Raw genomic sequence first — 24,443 nt, 5'->3', positions numbered from 1 at the left:
TACTCGATCTCGTGAGTTACATAAAGATCAGATCACCGGATACCATTATTGTGAGAGATGTGTTGTTGGTGAAAAGCCTTGATGAGATATATACAGGTAAGGCAAAGATATATACAAAAATTGAAACATGCAGAAACGATGAAACATAATCACCGCCAATTGCCCCCGACTCGCTAACACTCGTGCTGATGATAAGTCAAGAACCGAAAGCAGATATTTTTGGTGAGATTGTTGCTTGAAGTGAGAACATAACCAGACGGAACGAACAGAGAAAAAGCAAACCAACAGAGGAAATATTCCCCGAGCTAAAGAGCTCACTTGACAACTCCAAGATATGTAGTTGCTTAGAAAGTGTAGTAGCCGTACTCTCTGAAAGCCTTGGCAACAATCGAGCCACCAGTGGTGTACCAGAAGATACCAGTCTTGCGGACTCCAGGCCAGGTGTCAACGCCCATCTCGCCGTTACCAATGTAGAATTGGTTGTGAGCAGACAAGTAGCCATTGTATGTGTTGTAGGTGCTCTGGCTGGTGAGTTGGGCCTTGCCATAGACGATGGAGAAGATGGATGAAGAGGCAGTGTTGGGAGCGACGTTGGTGTCGACGACGTTGGGAGCAGCGTTGGAGCCTCCGGGAGCAAGAGTGTAGGAACCGGTGTTATCGGTGGCGATGAAGACACGAGTTGCGGTGCCGTTCGAGAACAGGATAGACAAAGCCTTCTGCTGTCCGCTGTATGGATCGCTACCAAATTGGCTGACCATGTTGGCAGTGTTGATGTTGATGTTGTTACCAGACTTGAAGCCCTTGACAGTGTTGGTTACGTCGAGGTCATCGTAGAATGCGGAGATAACAGTCAGGACGTTGATCTTGCCGGTCTTGCTGCCAGTGACGACGTTGGTACCAGCAGAGGTGGGCTTACCGAGCTTCTGCTTCAACCAGCAAGTGCCGCTGCCCACACCATTGGCACCACCGACATAGGTGAAGGCATTACAAGAAGAGTCAGCATCGCAAGCAGTCTCACAGTCCTGGTAAGACTTGGAAGCTTGGGCATTGGAGTAGGCACCGACGTTAGAGTCATAGCCAGAGTAGATGTCGTAGGTGCTTTGGGAGCTAGACTCTTGAGAAGTGGGAGCAATAGCGTCGGAGGGAACCTTTCCAGAGGCAAGAGCAGCAGCGTAGGCAGAGTTGATGTATCCGTTGCTACCAGCAATCAGGACCTGGAACTGATTGCGCCACTGACCAAAGTTGTTGGCGTTGTCAGTGGTGACCGCACCTTGCCAGTAGACGCACTTGACCTGCACATAGGATGCAGGGTCAGAGCAGGTGGTGTCGTCAGGGTTGACACTAGGGTCGCGCTCGAAGTAGATATTGAAAGATTTGCAGGAAGAGATGGCGTTGCACTTGGCTGCGCAGCCGGCGACGTCGTACGAGCTCATCAGGGTGAAACCTGCATAGCCGTCGGCGGAGTTGGAGGCGTTCAATCCGACGAAACTAGAAACATAGCCGGCAGGGACTGCAGCATTGGCGGCGCTGGCGACGGATGGGAAGTGAGTATCAGCAACCCAGCCAGCTGCAGTGTCAGGCTGGACGGCATAATTGATACCAGTGGGTTGAGGGACACAGCTAGAAGCGGCACGCTTGTCGACAGCAGCGCTGGAAGTGGCAGCAGCGAGCTCAGAGGCCGAAGACAGGGCTGCAGTGACATCTGCGGGAGAGTCAAAGACGTTGGTAGCCGAAGGGTCAGAAGAAGGAATGGCGCTGGAGGCGAGAGTTGTAGCTGTGACGGTAGGTGCGTCCTCAGCGGTGACATAGACGACCGGAAGGTTGAAGACCGTGGTGGGGATAGCGACAGAGATGGCATCAATGTCGATGGAAGTGGTGCTCTGAGCGCTCACAAAGGAGGCACAGACGGCCAAAGCTGCAATACCGCGACGCATGTCGAATGATTGGAAGAAATGCGGAAGACTTGTTGCGTCAAGAAGTGGACGAAGTTGGTAGTGGTGTAAGGAGAGTGAAGAGTTGGTGTCAATGAAAGAGTGGCAAGAGAGTGCTGAAGGTGCTTGTTGCGAAGGATTGAGTTGCTGATGGGGATGTTGGCAAAGAGTGAGATCTCTTCTGATACTTATACAGCTGTTCTTGATGCCCCTCATACCACTCAGGCCGATCACTGAGACATGGCGGGGGCTGGGTATAGCAGAGAATCTGCTTGGAAGAAGTGTATATGTTCGACCGTTGGACTCGTTCGCAGATGGCATCGAGAAATGTCTCGCCCAATGCCGAGGGCGAGGATCCTCCGCATGCAGCTCCGGAGGCCGTTTGTCCACGTTCCTTCCATTAATAGCTCAGATATTCAGAGCATGCAGATGCTCATGATGCCAATTAATTCCTCGTAGTGTTTGATTAACTGCTGGCACTCGAACCACCTAATGACACTGAGTGGCAGGAACCAACATCACTACTCGAGAGGTGCTGTCTGAATGCCAATGCTGCTCGACTCACGCGTCTCCTGACCGTTGACCACAGCTCTCAGCCATCAGCCTAGAAACTTCGTATACCAATTCTTGTCCTGCTGCGCAAGATCACGATTTGTCGTCAGGCTGAGACAGAAGATCAGTTCAGCTCAACGTAGAAGTCCAAAACGTCGCGGAGAAGAGATCATCCGATGTGTTTCTGCTTCTTCTGTGTAACGGTTTAGGGCATCTTGATGCCGAAGTCTGGACTTTCGGGTCTCGACGAGTGCAACATTTAGACGTTGGCCGTTGCACACGGGGATTTCACGGACATGATTGGTCTGTCTTCGTTACTGAGCATTGACCTGGTATACGCGAGCTGAAGAGGAGAATGGTGAATGGTCATGAGATCAAGCAGAGGAACTTTTTCGAAGAAGGTCAGAACGTGCAAGATGCAAGATTATTCGAGTTTTGTGCTAGAAGAACGCGTTATGCTCGAGGACGCGCCAAGACGTGCGTTCGGGAGACCGGAGCGCCAGAAGTACGTGATCCGCCAAGTGCGACAAGATCATGAAACTCTGCATAGCAATATACAGTATGCAGATAAATATTGTGTATGTTTACCAAAGCTTCTTGTGTTGATCTGAACCAATGGTTACGTAGTCGTAATATAAGAGCTGTTGGTCGGTTGTAGCATAGATATGATGGAAGCGTGCGAGTGACTCGGCGCTGGTGGACATCCGATCGTTCAATCACTACCTGGGTCAAATAGAGTCGTGCAAATGTAAAAGCATGCTAGGATTTATTGTCGATTCATTGTCCAACAACAATTTACTGTGCCGTACAGTATGAGTCAGCTCAGGTCAGCGTAAAGTGATGATGGTTGTTGTAGAACTCCCAAGCAGGGTCACTCCCCTGGCATCCCGGCGTGTTTTTGTCATTTCTAACGTACATCAACTGCACAGTAGACGAATTGCAAGACAATACGTTACCAGACTTTTGGTCTACTTTTGCGGGTTGGTGTAGCTAGCGCAATAACATTCTTACTCGAGTCCTTCTACTCTGGCTAATGATGTATCGAATTGGTTCACAACGATCCAGAAACCTGTCTTATGGCTACTTTTTGCTTAAAGAAAGACTACATCTGTGTAGAGGATAGTAATCAGGATACATTATCAAGAGAAAAGGAAAAGTCTATGTCTAAGAAACGCTTTACACTCATGTCTCCTTGCCAAAGGCAGGGAACTTGGCGCCCAGTGAGCTGTCACAAGGGAAAACCACGATATCTGGGTTCATGATACCAGAATTGGCCCCGGGTGCGCTACTCAAGATCTGTGCACCATCCGGCGCGTACACGTTGACCTGGAAGTTGCCAACCTCTGCCCCATTTCCAAAGTGTATCCTTGCTGCGGTGTATGTGTTTGCTGTGAGGTAGAAGGAAAGCGTCACAGGTGTTGGGGTGCCTCTGACGTAATTTTGTACCATCTGGGCATTTGCACGAGTGTATCCTGACAAAGCATTAGGACCGACCCAGACAAGAGTGATGTCATCAGCTTGAGGCAGATTGATGCTGTAGTAACCAGTCCCATGGCCTGCAAAGATGTAGAAAACATGGTTGAGGGTGACAATCTTTGCTTGATTATACGTAAGAGACTTGCCATACACGACAGGTGCTTGATCGACGCCGTTGTATTCACCGATATACGAGGCGGTAGTTTGTGCATAGGGCACAACTGTCTTGAAGGCTTCGGGCTTGTAGGCAGGGTAGCTTGTGGTTCCTTGTTTACCAGAAAATTGAGTATTAGAATAGAATCCTACCAACGCACCCTTGTTATTGCAGGTGGTGGCCGGAGTGGGATAGATAATTTTGACTGTGCCGGTCATGCCTCCATTGGATGGCGCAATAGTCTGCGTAGCGATGGTGGCCGCTGTGCCGGAGTCGGTTGCAACAGTCACATATGTGGTTGTAGTTGCCGCTGGAACAGATCCTGGGACCTCAACAAGGATAGTACCAAGGAGACCGTTGAGTAAGGTGACAGTCGTAGTGCTAGCTCCAGTCCATGCGGTAGTCATTGTGGTCCAGCTGACAGTCGCCGCGACAGTAGAGGCTCCGAACCCGGCATAAGATGATGGCAGCCATGCCATATCAACATTGTAATCGTTGGCCTGAGGGGTGCGCGTAACACCTGCCAGATTCTTGAAGTAGCAGGTATTGCCAAGGTAAGCGAATCCGGAGCATCCAGGATAATCGCCACTGTCGCAAATTGCAAAGCAAGAGTAGAAATCGGGAGTGGTTTGATTGCCAATGTCAGCAGCGTACTGAACGTCGTAACCGCATCCAAGAGTGTATTTGACGCCGTTGTAGTCAGTATAAGAATCTCCAGCCTTTCCGAGGGAAGAGCAAGTCGCGTTCTTGCCAGTGGGCGCAGCAGACCAGACGACATTGGTCAATCCCTTATCTTGCGGGTAGAGCGCGTAGCCGTAGGAGTTAGTGAGATTGTACACAGTACCACTTGAGTCGCTAGCAGTCCTGTACGTGCCAAAGTTCGCCGCGTCGGAAGTGCCGAAGAGATAGCAACCCATCAGCTGTGGTTGTCCGTTCAAGGTGAGATTGAAAACATTGAAGTAATTGCAAGGGGTGTATGTCGATACCCGATTGTTCTGAGCGGTGGTTCTGCTATTGGCGCTGTATGCAGTGCATAAAGCGCTGCACTGACTTGCGTCGTAGGTGGAGAAGTACTTCTGGGATAAAAAGATATTTGCACTGTATGCAACACCGTCGAGCGCATTCGGGCCTTGGAATGAAGTGACTGTAGCAGGCACAGAATTGAGGTTGTAGCCGTTAGATCCTTGGATAACGACCATGAAGTCTTTACGATATTGGCCGATGTTGGTGGCCATGGATGAGTCGATGTAGCTACCAAATAGCGCACAAGTTATGGATGTACCAGCACTTGGGTCTGGGCAATTATCATCCGGGATGAAGCTTGGCGTACGCTGCATGTAGATGTTGAAAGCATTGCAATCGGAGCGAGCGTTGCAGTAAGCAGCACATGCGCGAGTATCGTAAGAGGAGAGTTGCTGGTAGCCGAGGTAGCTTGGCGCTGAGACGCCAGCCAACTGACCAGTGAAACTGGTGCTATATCCAGCAGTAGGATAATACTGTGCAGAAGCTAGACCAGCCAGGGATGTATCGACTAAAAATTGCGCGGGGGTGTTTGGGCTTGGAATGTAGTTGTACAGAATGCTGTTCGGGTTGCTACATGTCGTGGCAGTGGCGCGCTTGACCTTTGAGGAGCTCGCCTTCTTGGTTGAGGTCGAAGTCGAAACCTTGCTGGACACCGATGTGACCTTTGTCGTCGATGTGGACTTAAGCGAGGACGAAGAAGCGGTCTTCAAGAAGCCCGCGATGAAGTTCTTGCCAGCAGCTATTGCATTGCCAGCAGAGTTCTTCAACCAGCAGGTTCCCTGGCCCTGACCGTTGTCACCCCCGACGTAGGAGAATGCTACACAACCAGAGGTAGTATCGCATGCGATCATGCATTCCGAATATGAGTTTGTGGCCGATTTACTAGTAAAAGACCCGATGTTGGTGTCTGATGAACATTTGATGGTGTAGACCTTGCCCTTAGAATCAGTGATGTCCTTGTTGTTGATGGCTGGGCAAAGATTGCTCGGGGCAGCACCAGGTGCAGTGGAGGTCTGTTTAGCTGACGACGAAGACTGTTTGGTCGACGATGAGGATCTTATCGACGACGAAGACTGTCTAGACGAAGAAGTAGAAAGTTTGCTTGATGACGTGGACGCTTTGGTGCTCAATGTGGAAGGTGCCTTAGTCGAGTACGTAGACATACTTGACGACTTGCTCAAGGCAGTGCCAGAGCTACCCGACAGTTGTTTTGAGGATGCAGCAGACGACGACTTCGAACCGCTGCTTGACTTGGCGAAGCTTGCCGAAGTTGAAGAAGAGACCACCGAGGCGGAAGATACCATGGTTGCCGCATGCTGAGAGCTCAAAACCGAGATAATGGAAGATGCGACCGAAGATGTCTTGATTGAAGAGGTCGAGGAGCCAGTATTGCTGGCCGACTTTAGTTGCGGCTTGACCGAATAGACTTTGCCAAAGTCGACATTTTGAGCTTCCGCGATGGTAGACAAGCTGACCAGCAGCGGGATTGCAGCATCAGTGATACGCATTTTGTTGCCGATTGAGTGTTTGAGATGAGTTCTTCACAGAAACAATTCTCGCGGCAGAGGCATGCTATATAACATACTAGAATGCGACTCGACCAGAACGGCCGAATGTTTCAGCGAAGAAATCGATAGGTGAAAGCCTTCTCACCGGCCATGCTATCGCGGCATATAAGCCAGGTCTTAGTTCCTCGTGTTGGCGTACGAAGGATTTCGTGTACCGCTTGGCTGGCATTCCGAAAAATTGGCTGTATAAAATTATGTCATGATCTAGAAGACCGTTGGCTTTAGGCGTCGGAATTTTGATATCGCCGTTGTGCTCGGAGAAACGTCTGCCCCCTCTGACATTGCCCAGCCTCAAACTTGTGTCACTTTCGGAGAATATCTATGAGTGCTTTGCACCTTGCTGTAATGGTAACTGTCCTTTGCACGTGGCTGTAGCATACAGAATTTAGCAGATCATAAGTTTTGAAATAAGCGCATGTAGCCCGCAGTTCTGTCAGCAGCACAAGCGTAAATTGCAACGACTTACAATGATGGACATGGCGAGAGCTCAAGCAAGCAAGTGTCGGATCAAACTCTGTCCCCCAGGTCACCTGCCTTGCCGCGTTGCGAGACCTTGCAAGAGTTCCCTGGAAAGAGGATTTCGCTTCGCTCACCTCTTCGAAGCAGTTGAGCCCTCGCCAGGGATCCTAGACATGTCTCACCTGTGCCTGGCTTCATTGTCTTGCGGCATAATAGGAGTGATGTCTGCATCTCAACAACCGCACGGCTCCTGCGGATGTTGAGCGGTATAGTCCACGTTGCCAAGTTAGGTAGGGCATACTACCGTGAGGACTCATGAATCGACTCGGCCATATAGGACCGCATGCGGTTGGACATGTGATTTATGCGTGTCTTGTGTCCCTGGTACATTGCAATCAAGCTGTGTCCAGCGCCAAAAGATGATGAATCTCTGCTTGTCTTGTGATTCCCAACTCTTATTGCACGACTAAGGTAGCTCTGGCGGGCTAGACAAGTCGTGCGACATGGAAGCATCCTCTTCTTGAGGTCAACATGAAAAGCAAGTCTTCTTCGAGATCATCCTGAGGCCGCACAGGTTCAGCGAAGCGGCGACGTCGCGCACACTCGCGTTCTCCTCAAGTCGACTGTCGCAGGCGTGAGCTGTCAAAGCAGACATGGTGAATCTAGTCGTAGATGCTACTGCTTGATAACGGAGTTCTCGTGGGCACCGACGAGAGAGAGCTCTCCTCGAATACACCAAGAAATGCCAAGATTCATCACCCGAAGAGCAGCCGTGCTTTTGCAGCAATCTCATTGTCGCCTGCAAATTGTCATTCATCCTTACTTAATACAAGTTGCACACCTGCTACTTAACTCCTGTTGGCAATTCGCACATACAAATCCTGTGACACGTCCTTCTACTCCCAGAGCGGCCCAGAACCCAAGAGAGTTTGAACACGGCATGGTACGGAACCCTGTTCTGTCAATGGCGAACGACTGCAACGGTCGACATAACGTCGAACTGGAAAAGCATCTTGTGTGATGGTGATATCGAACACGCGGTACATGCTTTCGTCCACACCATTGCCCATGGCCAAGGATATGAGACCCATACGATGGTTTGGGTTGATAGTAATTTAGCATACACAACCCTCTCAGCCACGACTTGCCCGATAGACTCCGCTCGCTGGAAAACCTTGATACTCGAATGACGACTGTGTGCTACCTCAATCTGGCCAACTTGAGTATGTCATGCCTGTAAAAGAACTCCCTGTTTCTTTTGCCGAAAACATACATTGGAATGCTCAATAAACAGATGCCGACCTCGATGCTACCGAAAATCACAAACATGCGCTCGAAGCCTCTCTCCAGAACCCACTGATAAGCATAGTAAGCAAGCACAAATGAGAATAGGTTCTTGAAGATGATTAGGCAGGTGAACGTCTCAATGGCGATATCGCGATGAGCGTCAAGGAGGTATTGGGCTGACGCTGTGGCCCCCATGACCATAGAGATTGTGATGCTGGCGAGGAAGACCTCAACAACTAACCAGCCATACTTCTCAATGTCGGATGCGGCGATGCCAAACCCGTACAGGCCTATGCCTGAGAAAACCAAGGTTGGTATGACAAGTGCGATGCGAAATTCTGGCTCGTATTGCCCGCCGTTGCGGACGATAAGGATACGAGTAACGTATTCGGTATAGAAGCCAGCCAGGACCAGACCGATCATGCTACCAATGAATGCGGCAGTATACATCTTGCCTGCCTCTTCTTCCGTGAAAAAAAGAGGCGGACCAAGAAATATCATCGCAAGGATCACGCCGACTATGACCGTCCAGCCGATGATGACTCCTTGCATAAGACATCCCCATGCCACTGCTGGCTGAAGGAAGAGAGGGAACGGTCTCAACAACAGCTTCAAGAAGCTCTCGTCTGTCTTGCGGCCGCTGAACGGCGCGAGTCGATGTAAGAAGCTATGTTTGGGTGGAGCGGGAACGGAATCATGGAATGGGACTGGACCGACGTTGACGTCGATCTGGAGATATCGAGGCCGTTGGTATGCCGTTTCTGGTAAGAAGAGGAAAAGAAGGACGAATCCAGCGCCCATGAAGATGGAAAGAAAGTAAAAGGACCATTGCCAGCCTAACGAGTCGTTTGACGTTATGAAACCAACTAACGAGGTCATCAGTAAAACCCTCACAAACATTGAACATCATAGACTCACCGCATACTGGGGTCAGAAAGGCGGCTCCGAAGAGGCAGACATTTGTAAAGGCCATGCGGAAGCCTCGCTCATGTACAAAGTACAGGTCACCGACGACATCATTTACTAGTGATTCGAAAGGGGCGAGTGCGATACCCTGGAATATCCTTGCCCAGACAAGACTCTTGTAGTCCAAGATCTTTCCAGTCGAGCCACCCCAGGCTGAAGAGATGACCATGAGTAGAGCGCCGAAGAGGAACACATGTCGTTTACCCCATACTCTGGCGAGAGGTACAAAAAGCCAACTGGCAACTCCGACTCCACAAAGGTGATACGCAGTGAGAAGAGCGGCGTCCTCGAACTTGACCCTGAAGACGACAGCCAGGACAACAGAGTTGGCTGCAACCAGTGGTGATGCTGTTGTTGCAATCGCGGAAACGACACAAAGCAGCAAGAGCATCAAGTCCCTCTGCCATAGCGGCCAGTTCTGGAAAAGACAATCAGCGATATTTCTTGGCCGCTAGGTATCGAGGAGATTACCAGAGGATCATTCGGATCTTCGCTTGGTTGTGGCACCAGGATAATATTGCCCGTCCTGTCCCTTTTCAATGTCGGATCTCGTTTCCATTCTTGGTCGAACACATTCGCCGTTCCTGGTACTTTCTTCGCTCTTGGCTCGAGGATCCCTAGAGCCATTCTCTTATCAACATGGAGATCTGCTTCGAATTTGGGGCGCGTTACGACTGAGTTGCGGTACGAAAAGTGTTAGAAGTGGCAGAGAGCACAACAAAGATGGAAGTAAGGGGGCGGGAGTTATGCTTAGCAACAGGATCAGAGGCATGCTACCAAATGATCGTATCGCCACGTGTGGGGAACAAAGATTCAACACGCAATACGCTCGGAATGTAAGTCATGGCGGGCAGAAAATCGAGACAAAGAATAGTGGCTCAACGCGGCGAAGATGATCGGTAGGTACTGTTCGTGGCAAGGATTGACGGTTGTCTAGTATTCACCGAGGCAATCGCCTTGGCTTCCGACGAGCCGGACTTGATTGACGCGATGCGATGTGCCCTCAATCGAACAACTTCGAGGGACAGCGCGAGCTTTGCTCATTTTAGGGCCCGTATTCACCATTGAGTTGATTCGCTATGTCTTGAAAGTGCCCGATTGTCAATAAGAAGATGTCAGATGTCGACCAGAAAGCCCTGCTTCTCGGAGAGCGCTGAAGCAGAGAGTAGCGTATTCTTGATGGTGTGTATCTCGAGCTGATCAAAGCCAACCGTCAGCAGGTATTGCTCGATACCACCATGCTTTTCTCGAACGTGTCGTTCGATGGTGTTGACAAAGGGCAAGTAGGGATCAATATGATCATCCGTCATCCCCGAATCTCTGATGTCTTTGAGTCGTTCTTGGCGCACACCTGCTGTTTCCTGATAAGTCCGCATGTAATCGTGGTGCATATCCTGCATATCTGAGTGCAGAAGAAAGCAGACGAGTGTTACGATCAACGACACCATCTCACTGCCGTACTTGTTGACAATAAGGATAGGGTAGGAGGACGGATCTGCCAAGACCTTGAAGACCGCTTTGATCTGGGGGAACGACCGATCGATAACAGTGATTGGGATAGTCAAGCGGTCTTGAGACAACTTCGCGCCCTGGAGCTTTTTCCAACGCGCGATGCCGTTGGTGGGCGAAAAGGCGACGTGAGCGATACCCTTTGTTCGTTCCCAGAAGCCCATTTGGTTCATCATGTATTGACCGAATTGAGGACCACAGAGATCGATATAGTGTAGTCGAAGACCAAGTACGCTTGTGCTGGCTATCTTGTCTGGGTATTGCATGGCGTGATCTGTGATGCTGTTGCCTGGCACTTCCGCAGTCGACACCAGTGGCCATGGTCGCCTGATATTGTTAGAAGAGGAATGTGAACTTTAGGAGAAGCCTATCTTACATGCCACGCAGATCTATTACTGATCTTATGTGATAGTGTTCTCGCAGGAGATCCAGGTCTTCGCGACTTGCATCATCTGCATTACACTGTCAGCCATACGCGCCCACGATACTCTCTTGTGCGGTCACTACCTATCTGACCACTACGAAACAGCATCCCCGACTTCATATTCTGAACATGGCTTGCCACGTCACGAAAGTTGGTCACAGTAGTCGGCAGTGGTGCCTTTTCCTCTTTGTAGTTTGCCATGTCTGGTGTTGCTTCACCCAACTAATTAATGGCGACACCCTACACTTGTATTCGAATATAGGATATGATCCTTCCGCGGAAGCTCGTGGTTATTCACCGAGCATCCGAGAGATGAGCAAAATGATAGGCTTAAAGATGCGGGGGAGTGCGATGATGATGTTCAGGCGGGAATACGGCGGTTATAACGGCAAGCGCGCTGCCAAGAAGGCAGCCAGGGACCGAGTTGTTCTGGCACCTATCGCTCTTTCTCTAACGAGTCGTGACGACAGCAGGGAGATTCGGCCACCATCGCTGGAATCTTGATACTGACATTTGCCCAGAAGCGCGGGATGGAGAGCCGTCGGCAGCTTGTATGTGAGCAAAGTCGCCCGTGCCTCTCGACAGAAGAGATCATGCCTCCTTGCAACTCCACTCCGGACCTTGACATCATGACGAAAACAGCAAGTCAGATGAGCCCATGAGAACCAGTCTCCAATTACAACCCATCTCTCTTTCAACACGGTAAAGACAGCCGCGAGCGAGACATGACGTGTCTTGAGCTGTTCGCACAAGTGACCCGACGCGCTCTCGCCGACGTGGTACGTGCGTCAGCGCGGCTACACTTCGGCAAAGTGGTCCGCCGCAACTCAAGCAGACCAGGGATAGGCATTCAAGATCGCAGACCTCGCTGATGTTATCTGAGTATATTGTGCGTCCGTTTGTCGTGTTGTCTGCTATCGTTGGCCAATCGATAGAGCTACACATAGCCACTATTTTGCCCAGCTTACGGTGACTTTAGCCGAATCTTGGCAGTCAGGCATGTCGATCTTGACACACCGGTTTCCAACTACTATTCCATTGCTGATGATTCTGCTCTGGTTTTCTCTTACACCGAACACTGTGCTGACGTGAGCATATCTCAAGATGCACTACTATCGTGACTTGGTCATGTCGAGAACAAAGAACTGCTCGGTGGTCTTGCTGCGCACGAGGCTGCGACATGCAGGTCAATATATGCTAGATTGAGGTGCATGAATCCTTCGACCGTTGGCGACTTTGACGTGTTAAGATCAAAAAGTCGTCTTCTTTTTCTTTTCAACTTCGAATCCGAGTGATCCTCATCTTGATCAAAGCATGACCGATACACAGTTTGACCTCGTGGTCATCGGCGCAGGTAAGTCAGCCCGTCGACCGCCCTCTGAGTTCGAGAAACAGCCGTTGATCATAAAGCAATAGGTTGGTATGGGTTGCCTGTCGCTGCAACATATTTGCAACTCCATCCTGATGCCAATGTCCTTGTTGTTGAAGCAAAGTCGACAATTGGCGGAGTATGGAGTCAAGAACGCCAGTACCCGGACTTGAGATCCAACAATATGCTTGGTACATACGAGTATCCCGATTTTTCAATGGACACAGACACCTATGGTGTCAAGCCTGGCGAACATATCCCTGGTCAAGTCGTTCATCGCTATCTCAGCGATTATGCAAAGAAAACTGGAGTACTTGGTCGCATCAGATTTGATACCAAAGTTCTTGAAGCTTCCAAGGATGCCGACAACGAAGGCTGGGTGCTGAAAACCGACAATTATGGGTTAACTCGTATCTTCACGAAGAAATTGGTCTTGGCTACAGGTCTAACTTCTGAACCCAACATGCCTTCCTTTGTCGGTGAAGAAAGCTTCAAAAAGTCAGGTCTTCTGATCCACTTTGTCGACTTCAATGCCCACATCGACAAGCTCGTCGCCCAAGACACCCCCGTAACAGTCCTCGGCAGTTCAAAATCAGCCTGGGACATCGCCTACGCCTGCGCAACCAGAAACCTCCCCGTGAATCTCGTGATCCGCACCTCAGGCCACGGACCCTCCTGGATGGTTCACCCCTACGTGACACCTTTTAAACTCTGGCTCGAAGGTCTAGCCCACACACGTCTTTTGACCTGGCTATCCCCCTGTATCTGGGGCGATGAAGATGGCTATAGCTACATAAGAAGCTTTTTACACTCCAATTGGTTGGGCAGAAAACTTACAAATGCTTTTTGGTGGGTTCTTTCGGATGATGCAAGGCAAGGGATGGGATATGATAATCATGCAGAGACGCGAAAATTGAAGCCTAGACATTCGGCTTTTTGGACGGGGAGTGGATTAGGTATCATGAATTTCGAAATTGATTTTTTGGGATTGGTGAGGGAGGGGAAGATTCGCGTTTGTAATTCTGATGTTGAGAGTCTGGAGGAAGGAAGCATGGTACTGGCAAATGGCACAACACTGGATACAAAAGCCATCATCTGCGCCACAGGTTGGAAAGCAACACCACCCCTCACCTTTTCACCTCCTGGTCTCTCAGCAACCCTTGGTCTTCCTTCCGCGTCGACCCCAGACTTCTCAACCATCGATGCACAAATCCTCTCTCGCTTTCCAAAACTCAAAGACCAACCCGACGTCCCAAAACCCGGCGGCGACACAACACCCGACGCCACAAACTCACCCTTTATGTTATACCGCTTCATGGCACCCCCTTCCTCCCTTCTCTCAAAACCATCCATCGCATTCGCAGGAATGATGGCTCCAATTTCCACTTCTACATGTGCCAGTATCCAAGCCCTTTGGATCTGTGCTTACCTCTCCTCTTCTCTATCCCGTTTACCCGCTTCCGCAGCTTCGGCGCAGGAAACGGCGATTTTACATGCGAGGTTTGGAAGATGGAGATATCCTTGTGGGTACGGGGCTAGATTCCCCGATTTCGTGTTTGATGCTATTCCGTATTTGGATATGTTGATGAGAGATTTGGGTTTGCAGGGGAAGAGAAAGGGGAGTTGGTGGAGAGAAGTCGTGCAGGCTTATGGACCGGAGGATTATAGAGGGGTGGTGGAAGAGTGGCGGGAAGCTCAAAAAGCTAGACTTGATGGCGATGAGAGCAAGAAGAGCGTCTGATGATTGCAGCACTTTAAGATTAGGTCTGTCAGAGGCTCTCATGTAGACCTGGTATTGGAGGTGACTAAGTCTACCACTCCAACATCATAAACTTCTTCTCCTCCTCCTTCTCCACAGCCTCCACAACTCCTTCCAGTCTCTCCCTCTCCACTGAGTACTTCGCCCCAGCCTTAATCCTCGAGTAGAAAACCGGACAATCTCTACTATCGCATTTGACCTCGTCGCCCACAGGCACATTAGTACAAGATCTGCACACCCGATCCATATCCTGTTTCTTTGCCATTGCAGCTCTCATCTTCTGACGAAGGATGGGAAGTGTCAAAGCAGGTGTTTTTGCACACTTGGCGCAAAGAGGCAGAATGACTTGTCCAGCAGTGGGAGCCATAGGAGCAAGTTTGACGCCACAGACCACGCATGTGGAGATGGCCATGTACGACTCCATAGTCTTATGTGTTGCTTTGCTTGCTCCACCACCACCCACAGACCTCACACGCTGAACTTTAGGCATCTCATCATACCACGCCCTAACGTTCGCGCCCACGAGATTGAATATTCTCTCCAGTGGTGGAATGAGGTTCTTACTGATATAGTACTCAGCATCCAACTCGGCATGTTCGTCAAACAGCAGTCGTTCAGGTTCCACACAACGCTCGAAAAGTCTTGCGCCAGGGCCACCTGCAATGACTACATATGGCACTCGCTCTCCATATTGTGGCTCTTGTCTCGCATCCTTCAGCATTCGTTTAGTTGCAATAAGTGCACCAGGAGGCGCAGGTCCCTTGTCCGAATACGTGCCCAGTTTGACTTCTCTCGCAAAGCAAAAGTCCTGGATACTGAACTTGCCAGTCATGATTTTATGGCATTGAGATTGGAAATATGCTTTGACTTGACTGAGATCAGACGTACGGAAGAGTAGCTTTAGAGCTTTTTCTTCAATCTTCTGCTCGGCGGGTGTGCCGTCGCGGCGGACTGTTTCAATACCTTTGGCGTCAAAGTCTGGTTCTGTCTGAGAGGGGTGTTCGTATTTGAAACCGACATAGCGTTTCTTGGCTAGCAGGACGCAGGGATGGTAGACTTTCTCAAACTTGAGTTTGATGGGTCGAGGGTTCATGTCTGTGACTGCCTTCGCAATCTCATCACCAATCTTGAAGGCTTCATCGCGAGAGCGACCTTTGAGGTAGACAAAGAGAGAGTCTGTATCACCATAGACGACTTCTGCTCCCCATCTGCCAACCGAGTGGATGAGTGCAATGGCTTTCTCTAGCGTCTCTCTGCCGGTCTGAACGATAGAATCGGCAATCTCTGAACATGGCATACGACCAGAGAATGAAGCAGAAGTGTAACCATAAGTGACGTTCGCAATCAGCTTCAGTGCCAACTGTCTGTTGTTGAGAAGCTGTTGTAAGGTTTTGTCGTCCTTGTCGACCTTCATGCCTGATTTCACCATGACCCTCGTCTCCAGGATCTCGCCCAACATCTTCGCGAGTAATGACTTGCGCATCTCGGGCTTAACGTACATCATGCCATTGGGAGATATGTTCAGCTTGTCTTTCACCAGATCAAGTAAGCCTGGGTCACGCTTGAAGTCTGTAAAGCCCATCTTGTTCTGACCTCGCCAAGGAGTAATGCGACCAAGACAAGTCGAGTAACAATAATTGTATGCAATCATGACACTCGGGTACAGACTCTGGAAGTCCAGTACAAGCAATGGGCTATTGTAGAAAGCACTTTGAGGTTCCATGACAAGCGGCAGACATTCAAGAGCATTTTGCTGACCGACCTGCTTGCGGCTGGGAGAGACAAGAACGAACGATTCTGGTTTGGCGATTCGGAACATCAGTGACTCGACCTTGAATTGAGAGCCTCGACTAAAGACACTGAAGAAGTCAACGCCAAGTAGACGTGCTTGCTCGGAGGTACGAGGCACCAATTCATTCGCATCCAAGATCTCCAAGTCGAGCTGAACGCGGGTTATGAAGTAGTCCAGAGCTTTAGCCAAGTCTCGAGGTTTTGCACTCTTGTACCATGTTGTCAAGTCCGCGAAAGAGTAGTGAGGAACACGCTTGTGAAGAAGATGGAACACGACATTCTCCATGGTGTACTGCAGCAGGTTGAGTTCGCCTCGCATGGCGCGCCAGATGTTGATCATGTGTCTGCCAGTGATGCGAATAGTCGATGTATGCTCAAAGCCCCATTTGTCCGCGTCTTTACCAAATCGACCGTGCGATTGTGACTTAACACGAGACAGCTCTTCGCACAAATTGAACTCATATTGGAGCCGAGCACGTTCGATCAAGTATCCCCAAGACGAGTTGTGTACCTCGAATCCAGCAAGAATATCCGGGTCATATTCGCGAACAATGTCGACCAGTCGATTGAGAACATCCAGCTCGTTGTCCTCTTCCTCGACATCTACACCAACTTGCTTTCTCATACGCTCAACCAGATCACCATCTTTAGACAGCGCAATGATCCCAACATACTTGTCGTCATGTCCGGCATTACCGACAAGATCAGTATCATCAGCCTTGAGAGACCAGATCACACAAGCAATCTCATCATGCTCAGGGTCAGGGGCAAGGTCTGCTCTCGAGTTGACGTGGACCTCAAGACTCATGATAGACATGTATTGAACTTCATGCTGTACACTGGTCGACTTCTTCCTTTGCGAGAACTTGAAGCCATGTTTGTTTCGTTGTGTTGGGCCTTCGATCTGCGACAGCATAGTTTTGGTGCGTTCCAAAAAGTCTTGTTGTGAAAGAGGATGATCGACTTCACCATCATCTTCTTCCGGCGCATCCTCGACAGTCGGGCACTTGGCATGAAGCCAATTCTGCACTTCCGAAAAAGACGGAGGACGAGCTTCAATCTCCCAGCGCTGGAGGAAACAGTCCTTTCGTCGCACTTGATGCTGAAGTTCTTCTTTGACCCTATCGAGGACTATTGGGAGCTTTGCTCCTCTCGAAGCATCAGACCCACCAGTGGCATCAAAGTCAGGCAAGAAAGGGATAGTGTTGCTCTCGAGCTTGAACTCCTGACCGGCATACTCCCTTGATCGCTCTGGCACATCTCGTTCATCACTATAGAAGGCGTCCTGGTAAACGACTGGCGGTGCTCCGTGATCAATCATCGTAGCTGCAACTTCTGCACGTTTTGGAGGAGCTTGACCAAGAATGACAACGCCATTGACGCCTTCGTCGAAGCTCTTACAATACGTACTTGCTAGCTTACGTGCAGCCGGAGAGATGGTGGCATGCTTTGATGGAGTAGCATTGGCTGTGTACCTCGACTTGATCCAGGACGAAGAAGAGGAAGGCTCGTAATTGCGATTCTGACTTGACTTGGCTGGTGTGACAGGATTCCTCTGACTACCACCGTCACTTCTCTGGCTTAGACGCAACATAGTACCAGGGTCGTGGGGGTTCTTCACAGCCGGATAGGACTGTGAAATTCTCCACTTACTATTCTCTTGACTATTCGGCAATTGTGTCGAGGCAGGAGGGAGATCATTGAGTAAACCATTTTCTTGATCTGCTTCGGCGTCTGCCATGATCTGAGAGTTTGTCACACAATCCTTGACTTTGAAGTTCTTGCGTCTCGACTTTACAGCCTCTTTCGGAGGCTCCTGAGTATCCGCCGCGAAGCCGACCACCTTTCGTCGTTTGACAGACGCCTCTCCATCAACGATCTGGCGCTTCTTGCCATGCTGAGGTTCTGGGTCGGGAGCGATCGGTGCCGGCACTGGTGGCTGTTCGCCTGATTTGGGTTGAGAAGTCTTGGGAAGGGATGACGTTGACAGAGAATCCAGAGGGTCAAGGAATTGCTGAGCATAATCATCACCATCAGGACGAGTCTCGTCATCAGCAGCAACATCTGGCGCAGGGTCCTGCTTGGGCTGATGGATCTGTGTCAATGCTATTTTTCGGGCCACTTCCTCGTCAGACTCGTACGACTGCTCATCTGACACGAATTGCAAGATGCTAGACTCATCTACGAGCGCATATCCAAGCTCAAGCTCTTTACTTGAAAGCTTCTGCGTTAGATTTGTGGCAGCGTCGGCAGCAGGGGTCTGCCACTTCTCATGGAAAAGTTCCTCGACGCTCTCCAACGTAGTCTGAACAGGAAAGTCTTCCTCACGAGGCTTGACGAAGGAGTCGAAAGAAGGAGCGTTTCCGCCCATTCTCTCGCGTTCGTCCTTGGCCAGCTCTTCCACAACTTTACGAAACTCTGCTTCATGTATCCAGCCACCGTTTTCAGTGTTCCTAGGATCGTGCGACATAGACACGAGCACTTCCGGTGGGAAGGGACTGCTGCTGGGATCTGTGATGCCCATGCGTTTCTTGCGTCTGATTGTTTCATCCCTCCAGAGGCCAGCCATAGATTGAACAAACTTTTCCTCTGGTGCCAGATGGTTGAGACGTTCGACAAAGTCATGATGCAACGCCCTGTCTTTCACATCGTTCCTGTTCAGAATGTCTTGTACGCGAATGTCGACCTCGAGACTGCAGTGGCTCTGGCGTTGAAAGTGGTCTGGGTGTAGGCGCTGCGAGTCGGGTATGGATCTGTCGTGCCACTCGTGATGAGGGTTGACGAGGTCTTGGACGTCCGGGACAGGGTCGCGGAAGAAGGGATTGTCGGTGTCGATGTAGTTGCAGCCGTACAAGTTGAAATCGCACATCCATTGAGCAAGGAACTGCAGATGGCTCTCGTAAGGTTGGAAGACCTGCTTCAGGATGGCACCTTGGTGAAGCAGATCCGACAGACGAGTCATGTTTGAAGGGTTGAGAAGGTAGACCTTCAAGAAGTATTTGAAGCCAACATGGTAGCCAAAGTATGGGACACCCTTGACGAGACTGATGTGGGCGACGAATATGGCTTTTGTGTCTGCCGTGTTTCTCCTATATGAGACTGCAAGTGCATGGTCTATGGACAGTCGAAGGGCTGCAATGTATTCGTCGACCGAGAGGCGGTCAAGAGGGCCGGTGTATTCGATGTAGAGGTACGGGAATGCGCCGTGGATGTGAAGACACACTTTCTGTCCGCTCTTGGTCGCGCCAAACACACGGACTACTGGCACTTGGGGGAGATCTCTCTGTGACAGCAATGACGGATCGCCCCATAGCGGCGGGTCGAGCAGTCCCGGGTATGCTTGATAGTGGTCCAGGCAGTTCAGTCGTATGCGACAGAGCACCATGACGGGCCTGTATCGGGTAGGTGGGCTGGACAATTCGTGACTTCCACTCTCATCTTCGCTTGACTCGATCTATGGGACGCGTAGATCTGGCCATTGCGACATGTTTTGCCACCGTCAGTCGCGTGAAATGGAAGGTGCGACCAAGGAGACGCGATCAGGGAAGGATGCAATTTGCACGCGCTGCCTGCATAACATTGCATAGTTGCGGCCCGGTCCATCGGCGAGTACGCAGGGACCAATGACCGCATACATAAACACCAACTTGAAACAAACACCTTCTCCGCCGCTTGAAACAAACGCCATTGCAGCCTGAATTCATTTCTGTTATCCAACGCAACAACGTCTTGATCTTAGACTCTGCAGTCCAAGTCTTTTCCGCGACAGACTATCATCTTCACTGCAGTCAAGATGGATGTTCTTCTGGCAAAAGTCACCCAGCAGGCTATGAACTATGCCATACGCTCGGGTATAGCAATCACAAGCACATATGCCATACGACAATGCACAAGACTGGTCAAAACCGCCCCTCGCGGTGGCAAGCGGGAAGAGCTACTAAATCTGCAAGTCCGCCTGGAAAGCAAGATCAGAATCATCTCACCAGCCATCGATATGATAGAGTTGATCGCGGCTCGTGGAAACACTTCACTGGAGTCTGCTGTTGTTCTCACAAAGGATCTACGCTGGGAGATACAAGCTCTCGGTATTCGTCTAGCAAATGCTGCAAATGAGGAAGAGTTGTACCGGCGCAAAAGTTCACGGGCAAAGTCAAAGGAGCAGAACGAGCTTGAGTTGCAACTGATAGTCTCGGACGTCAAGAAATTGCTCGCTCGGATTGAAGATGCGGTACCACTTATCAATCTCGCCATCACAACTTCCGGCGTCAACTTGTCTACAAATCTGCCGGCTACCGTCTCCCCATCACGACTTCTGCAGGCCAGCACATTCCTCACAGCGGCAGATTCTCAGTGTACGGCGGCGCCTGGTCAAAACGTTCAAGTGGGACCGGTTTATGTTCTATCCGTCTACATGCTCTTCGCCAGTCACACCAATAGGCCGCACGATGAGGAGAGCGCTCGCGAAGCTACCTGGAAGGAAGTGATCCACAAAGCCAGAGTCAAGCTTGTGCGCGTACCACTGGACAGTCTGTACAACCTACCAGGAAGCTTGACGACTCCAAGCGGCGCACGTTATTTTCCGAAGGAGCTGCCTTCAGATGGTGCATCGGTTGAGTATGCCTATCAGCTGGTCGTGATCGAGGATCTGGACGACGATCGAGTACACACTTTCGAAGAAGACGAATCTCAACCCGGTCCATTTGAGGAAGTCGCGCTCGCAGGTATCAGGGATGTCATTCCCATTCACGAAATCTCCAAGATTTTCTATGCCGATACTGGCAAGATTCTGAATATTGGCTCCGAAGGCGAGGCAAATAATCCGATTCTTTTGCTCAAACGCGACATTCATGCAGAGCCACCAAGACGTATGATGGAAAGAAAATACACAGAAGACCAGGAATACTACGACGATGATGAAGACTACGATGAACGACCTAAGACGCAGGACAGTGACGACACCGACCACGACGAACAAGCACAAATAAATGCCCAGATCCACCGCGACTCAACGCCACAAGTCCAAGGCGGCAAGGAAGAGCCAACGGTACAACAAGACCCAGACGCTCACTGGCGACTACCTCCAGACTTGGACCCCGAATGGATAGCCTTTGAAGTCTACACCGAAGACCCACCCACCGACGATGAGGAAGACGAAGAAGAAGAAGAAGAAGAGGACTCCACACCTCAACCATCTTCCTCTTGTACACGCAAACCCTCCCTCGACCCCACCCTCACAAACAGCATCTCCTCCCTAAACCTGACCTCATCCCCCACAAACAAATCCACCCAACTCCTCCCCCCCTCACCTCCCCAAAGTCGTAGAACCCCACAACAACAACCACCCCCCCAAATCCGCACTTCCCTCTCCCTCCTAGAAATGCTCATCCGCCTGACCGCACTCCAACAATTCCGCCAATCCTCTCACTTGACAATCGAAGACGAACTCCTAAACTTCTTCCTCGAAGACTCTGCCACCACAGGAGCTGGCTCCGACACCTCCTCGCGTCAACGAATACGCAGAGATGCGAGGAAAAGAGTGGGCTTTGATCCGTATGACGAAAGTCCGATCAAAAGGAGGGGGGAGGAGTATTTACAGCATCCGAGGGCTGGGAATACACCGGGGAGGGAGTTGGGCGAGTATGAAAGGGGTTATAGAGAGGGGAGTGAGAGGGTCGAGTTTGAGAGGGGGTTTAGGGCTGCGAGTGAGAACTTTGGATACACTCCAGAGGGGGTGAGACCGAGTATTGAGGGTGCGGGATACTTTTCGGGTAGGAGTAGTGAGAGTATGCCTTCTAGTCCTTCGCCGCAGATTCGAGGTACACCGCTGAGGGAAAGAAAAAGTCAAAGCCCAAGACTACAGACGCCAGAGTGGAAAGACAAGGGCAGAAGAAATGTCTTGAGAAAAGGCAACCCTATCCCCAAAAGTCCGTTAGGCAGAGAGAGCCCTGAGTCCTAAGTTCCGCATCGGAGAGGAGATGATTTAAGGAGACATCAAGCATCAAATACATCACAAAGCCGGGCATTAGCATAGCATAAGCATAGCGAATTTTGTTGTTCCTTTTCACATCTAACCCACTTTGCAAACGAAAACGAATGATTACTCTCCAAACTCCCTTCCACGCTACTAAAAAAACGCCATGCCTCAATCCTATTAGCACCAGAAACCTTCCTTGCGCCTCAAAATCCAGCGTTTGACCGAAAGTGATCATTCCACGTCTCATGTCTCGCGTGCTCATTAGCCTCGTCTGACTCCTCGGAATCTTTACGGAGCAGGGGAGTAGGTTCGTCGAACTTGAAACCAGACTTGTCCTCCTCAGTCTCGGATTGATGCTCCTCGGTCTCTGATTCGTCCTCCTCGGACTCGTCGGAAGCAGAATCGTCGGAAGAGGATTTGTTGGGCTTGGGCTTGGGCTTGTCCCTCTCGGATTCAGAGTCAGACTGGTCAAAGTCGCCGTTCCCGTCGAGCTGAGCATTTTTAGCAGAATCATCCTCCCCCTTAGACTGCTCCTCCTCTTTCTCAGACTCATATCCTTTCTTAGACTGCTCGTCTCCTTCAGCCTCATCATCGTCCTTGGCCTCGCCAGGTTCATCCCACAAGGCCTCCCGATGGATACTCTACTCCCAATCCTCCTCGTCACTCTCCTCTTCAATCTTTTTTGTTTCCTTTGCAGCATTCTTCTCACTCTTTTCGTCTTTTGGACTTCCTGCAGCACGACTGGTTGTTCCTGATACGATATCGTAGCTTGCATCAGACGAGGACACAGATTTGATGTCTTCCTCGTTCTGAGGCTGGGTGGGTGTTTCTGATTTCGAGGTCGCAGAGGCGGTGGACGGTTTGGTGGGTGTTGTGGTGGAAGGAAGGGTAGTGGTAGAAGCAGGCGACAGGTCTTTTGTGGGTGTGGAGGACTTGTCTTCTTCGTCTTCCGAATCGTCGGAGCCCCAGGATGTTTCTTCGTGGGTTGATTGTGCTGCACCTATCACGACTTGTCAGTATACCTTCTGAAGACCGAGGTAGGGTGTGCGACTCACCCTTGAGCACTTCTCGTCTTCTGACTTCCTCTTCCTGGATGACGTTGCGCAGGAAGTAATATCGTGTCCAGAAAGTAGCATAGTCGACCTTTTCCGGCACGACTTTCTCCATTGCCCTTCTCAACTCTGGGTACTTTTCGAGGTCCGCAGCAATAGCATCGGTCTTTGCCGAAATGTCAAAGTCCTTTGCAAAGTCGCTGTACTCGGGACTATCAGGATCGGTGATGAAGCTCTGAGCCGATGTGTGGATGACGTGAAGTTGAGCGTCGAAGCGAGAAGAGTGAATAACCCTCTTGCCTTCAGCGTCATTTGTTTCGAACAGGACTTCTGTGCTGGACGAGGAGGTTGAGGGAGCAGTGACGGTGACGGCATCGCGAAGGAAGGACTTGATGTTTGTGCCGAATTTGAGGAGGGCCTCGTCTGCTGCATCTTCGGCTGCTTGCATCTTTTGGAGGTTCAGGTTTGCCGTGGCTGCCGTGGCCTTTGAGCGCAAGAGCGCGACAAGCGAAGAAGCCTCCTTGACGATGTCTGCTGGCAATGAGTCTGGTCGTGCAACTTCTGCTCCTGCCGACGTGTCTCTTGTTCCTTCCTTTTCTTTTTCTTTGGAACTCGCCGTAGCTCCTTCTGGCAAAGCGAATGTCGGATCTGTGAAAGAAGTATTCGCCGCTCCAGCGTCTGGCTTGATACTGATGTTCCTCGTGCTCTCGACGATGGACTCTCTAAGCTCTCCAGCCACTTTCACCGCTTGTTCACTGCGACTCGCATATTCCTTTTGAGCGTCCGAGTAAAGACTTTCTCCTTGTTTCTTGGCTTGTGCGAAGAGGCCGCCCAGACGTGCTCCCCATGGTGATGCAGACACGGCTTTGAACGCTTGTTGTAACTCGGTGTTTAGGTCGGTAGCTGGACGGTCTGAGGTATTTTGTTGGCTTGAGCTGTCGGAGGGAAGAGACTCCTCTTGGATCTGATCGTAGGCAAAATCCATGGTGGAGGCGAGCGATGAATGTGATTAGAATGTCGGGCTGAGGATGGAAGGTTGGATGCTGCGTCACGACGAGCTCGACGCGCTTCACCGCTGCTGGGGTGGACAAGCTTTCAGGGTCGAGCTCCTTCTTCACATGCACCCAGATTCCATTCTCTCGGGAAGCC

The 24,443-nt window shown here is 50.6% G+C and overlaps 8 protein-coding genes across 8 annotated transcripts; 2 read left to right on the top strand and 6 right to left on the bottom strand.

Annotated features, from left to right (window-relative positions):
• Window positions 1-61: 61 nt before the first annotated feature.
• Window positions 62-2,651, bottom strand: AUEXF2481DRAFT_41303 (uncharacterized protein). Its single transcript, XM_013487123.1, has one exon. The coding sequence runs from the start codon at window positions 2,250-2,252 to the stop codon at window positions 345-347; it is 1,908 nt and encodes a 635-aa protein (XP_013342577.1). The 5' UTR covers window positions 2,253-2,651; the 3' UTR covers window positions 62-344.
• An 825-nt stretch (window positions 2,652-3,476) lies between these two features.
• AUEXF2481DRAFT_41302 (uncharacterized protein) lies at window positions 3,477-6,816 on the bottom strand. Its single transcript, XM_013487122.1, has one exon. The coding sequence runs from the start codon at window positions 6,642-6,644 to the stop codon at window positions 3,666-3,668; it is 2,979 nt and encodes a 992-aa protein (XP_013342576.1). The 5' UTR covers window positions 6,645-6,816; the 3' UTR covers window positions 3,477-3,665.
• A 1,547-nt stretch (window positions 6,817-8,363) lies between these two features.
• AUEXF2481DRAFT_6167 (uncharacterized protein) lies at window positions 8,364-10,043 on the bottom strand (the record flags this gene model as incomplete). The annotated part of the gene is made up of 3 exons (XM_013487017.1): window positions 8,364-9,316; window positions 9,369-9,834; window positions 9,888-10,043. The coding sequence occupies 3 exons, from the start codon at window positions 10,041-10,043 to the stop codon at window positions 8,364-8,366; spliced, it is 1,575 nt and encodes a 524-aa protein (XP_013342471.1).
• Window positions 10,044-10,531: 488 nt separating this feature from the next.
• Window positions 10,532-11,550, bottom strand: AUEXF2481DRAFT_30658 (uncharacterized protein; the record flags this gene model as incomplete). The annotated part of the gene is made up of 3 exons (XM_013487073.1): window positions 10,532-11,252; window positions 11,302-11,377; window positions 11,433-11,550. 3 exons carry the CDS (start codon window positions 11,548-11,550, stop codon window positions 10,532-10,534), a joined length of 915 nt encoding a protein of 304 aa, XP_013342527.1.
• A 1,113-nt stretch (window positions 11,551-12,663) lies between these two features.
• Window positions 12,664-14,459, top strand: AUEXF2481DRAFT_30657 (uncharacterized protein; the record flags this gene model as incomplete). Its single annotated transcript, XM_013487072.1, has 2 exons — window positions 12,664-12,703; window positions 12,766-14,459. The coding sequence occupies 2 exons, from the start codon at window positions 12,664-12,666 to the stop codon at window positions 14,457-14,459; spliced, it is 1,734 nt and encodes a 577-aa protein (XP_013342526.1).
• A 70-nt stretch (window positions 14,460-14,529) lies between these two features.
• Window positions 14,530-19,760, bottom strand: AUEXF2481DRAFT_73768 (uncharacterized protein; the record flags this gene model as incomplete). Its single annotated transcript, XM_013487194.1, has 4 exons — window positions 18,536-19,760; window positions 17,679-18,439; window positions 16,969-17,573; window positions 14,530-16,941 (listed from the first exon to the last, which is right to left on the bottom strand). The coding sequence occupies exons 1-4, from the start codon at window positions 19,651-19,653 to the stop codon at window positions 14,530-14,532; spliced, it is 4,896 nt and encodes a 1,631-aa protein (XP_013342648.1). The 5' UTR covers window positions 19,654-19,760.
• Window positions 19,761-19,939: 179 nt separating this feature from the next.
• Window positions 19,940-22,620, top strand: AUEXF2481DRAFT_293143 (uncharacterized protein). The gene has a single exon (XM_013487250.1). The coding sequence runs from the start codon at window positions 20,062-20,064 to the stop codon at window positions 22,222-22,224; it is 2,163 nt and encodes a 720-aa protein (XP_013342704.1). The 5' UTR covers window positions 19,940-20,061; the 3' UTR covers window positions 22,225-22,620.
• Window positions 22,554-24,420, bottom strand: AUEXF2481DRAFT_293148 (uncharacterized protein). Its single transcript, XM_013487249.1, has 2 exons — window positions 23,298-24,420; window positions 22,554-23,242 (listed from the first exon to the last, which is right to left on the bottom strand). Exons 1-2 carry the CDS (start codon window positions 24,277-24,279, stop codon window positions 22,884-22,886), a joined length of 1,341 nt encoding a protein of 446 aa, XP_013342703.1. The 5' UTR covers window positions 24,280-24,420; the 3' UTR covers window positions 22,554-22,883.
• Window positions 24,421-24,443: the final 23 nt, after the last annotated feature.

This window comes from Aureobasidium subglaciale (assembly GCF_000721755.1).
Source record: "Aureobasidium subglaciale EXF-2481 unplaced genomic scaffold scaffold_14, whole genome shotgun sequence".
Classification (NCBI taxonomy): domain Eukaryota; kingdom Fungi; phylum Ascomycota; class Dothideomycetes; order Dothideales; family Saccotheciaceae; genus Aureobasidium; species Aureobasidium subglaciale.
This window is presented reverse-complemented; position numbering and strand designations above follow the sequence as displayed.

What these genes read in the sequence shown, in the direction of transcription:
- AUEXF2481DRAFT_41303 (XM_013487123.1), bottom strand. Translation starts at nt 2,252, where the DNA reads ATGCCATCTGCGAACGAGTCCAACGGTCGAACATATACACTTCTTCCA.
- AUEXF2481DRAFT_293148 (XM_013487249.1), bottom strand. Translation starts at nt 24,279, where the DNA reads ATGGATTTTGCCTACGATCAGATCCAAGAGGAGTCTCTTCCCTCCGAC. An exon ending in AAGACGAGAAGTGCTCAAGG is followed by an intron (nt 23,243 to 23,297) that starts GTGAGTCGCACA and finishes AAGTCGTGATAG; the next exon opens with GTGCAGCACAATCAACCCAC.
- AUEXF2481DRAFT_293143 (XM_013487250.1), top strand. Translation starts at nt 20,062, where the DNA reads ATGGATGTTCTTCTGGCAAAAGTCACCCAGCAGGCTATGAACTATGCC.
- AUEXF2481DRAFT_41302 (XM_013487122.1), bottom strand. Translation starts at nt 6,644, where the DNA reads ATGCGTATCACTGATGCTGCAATCCCGCTGCTGGTCAGCTTGTCTACC.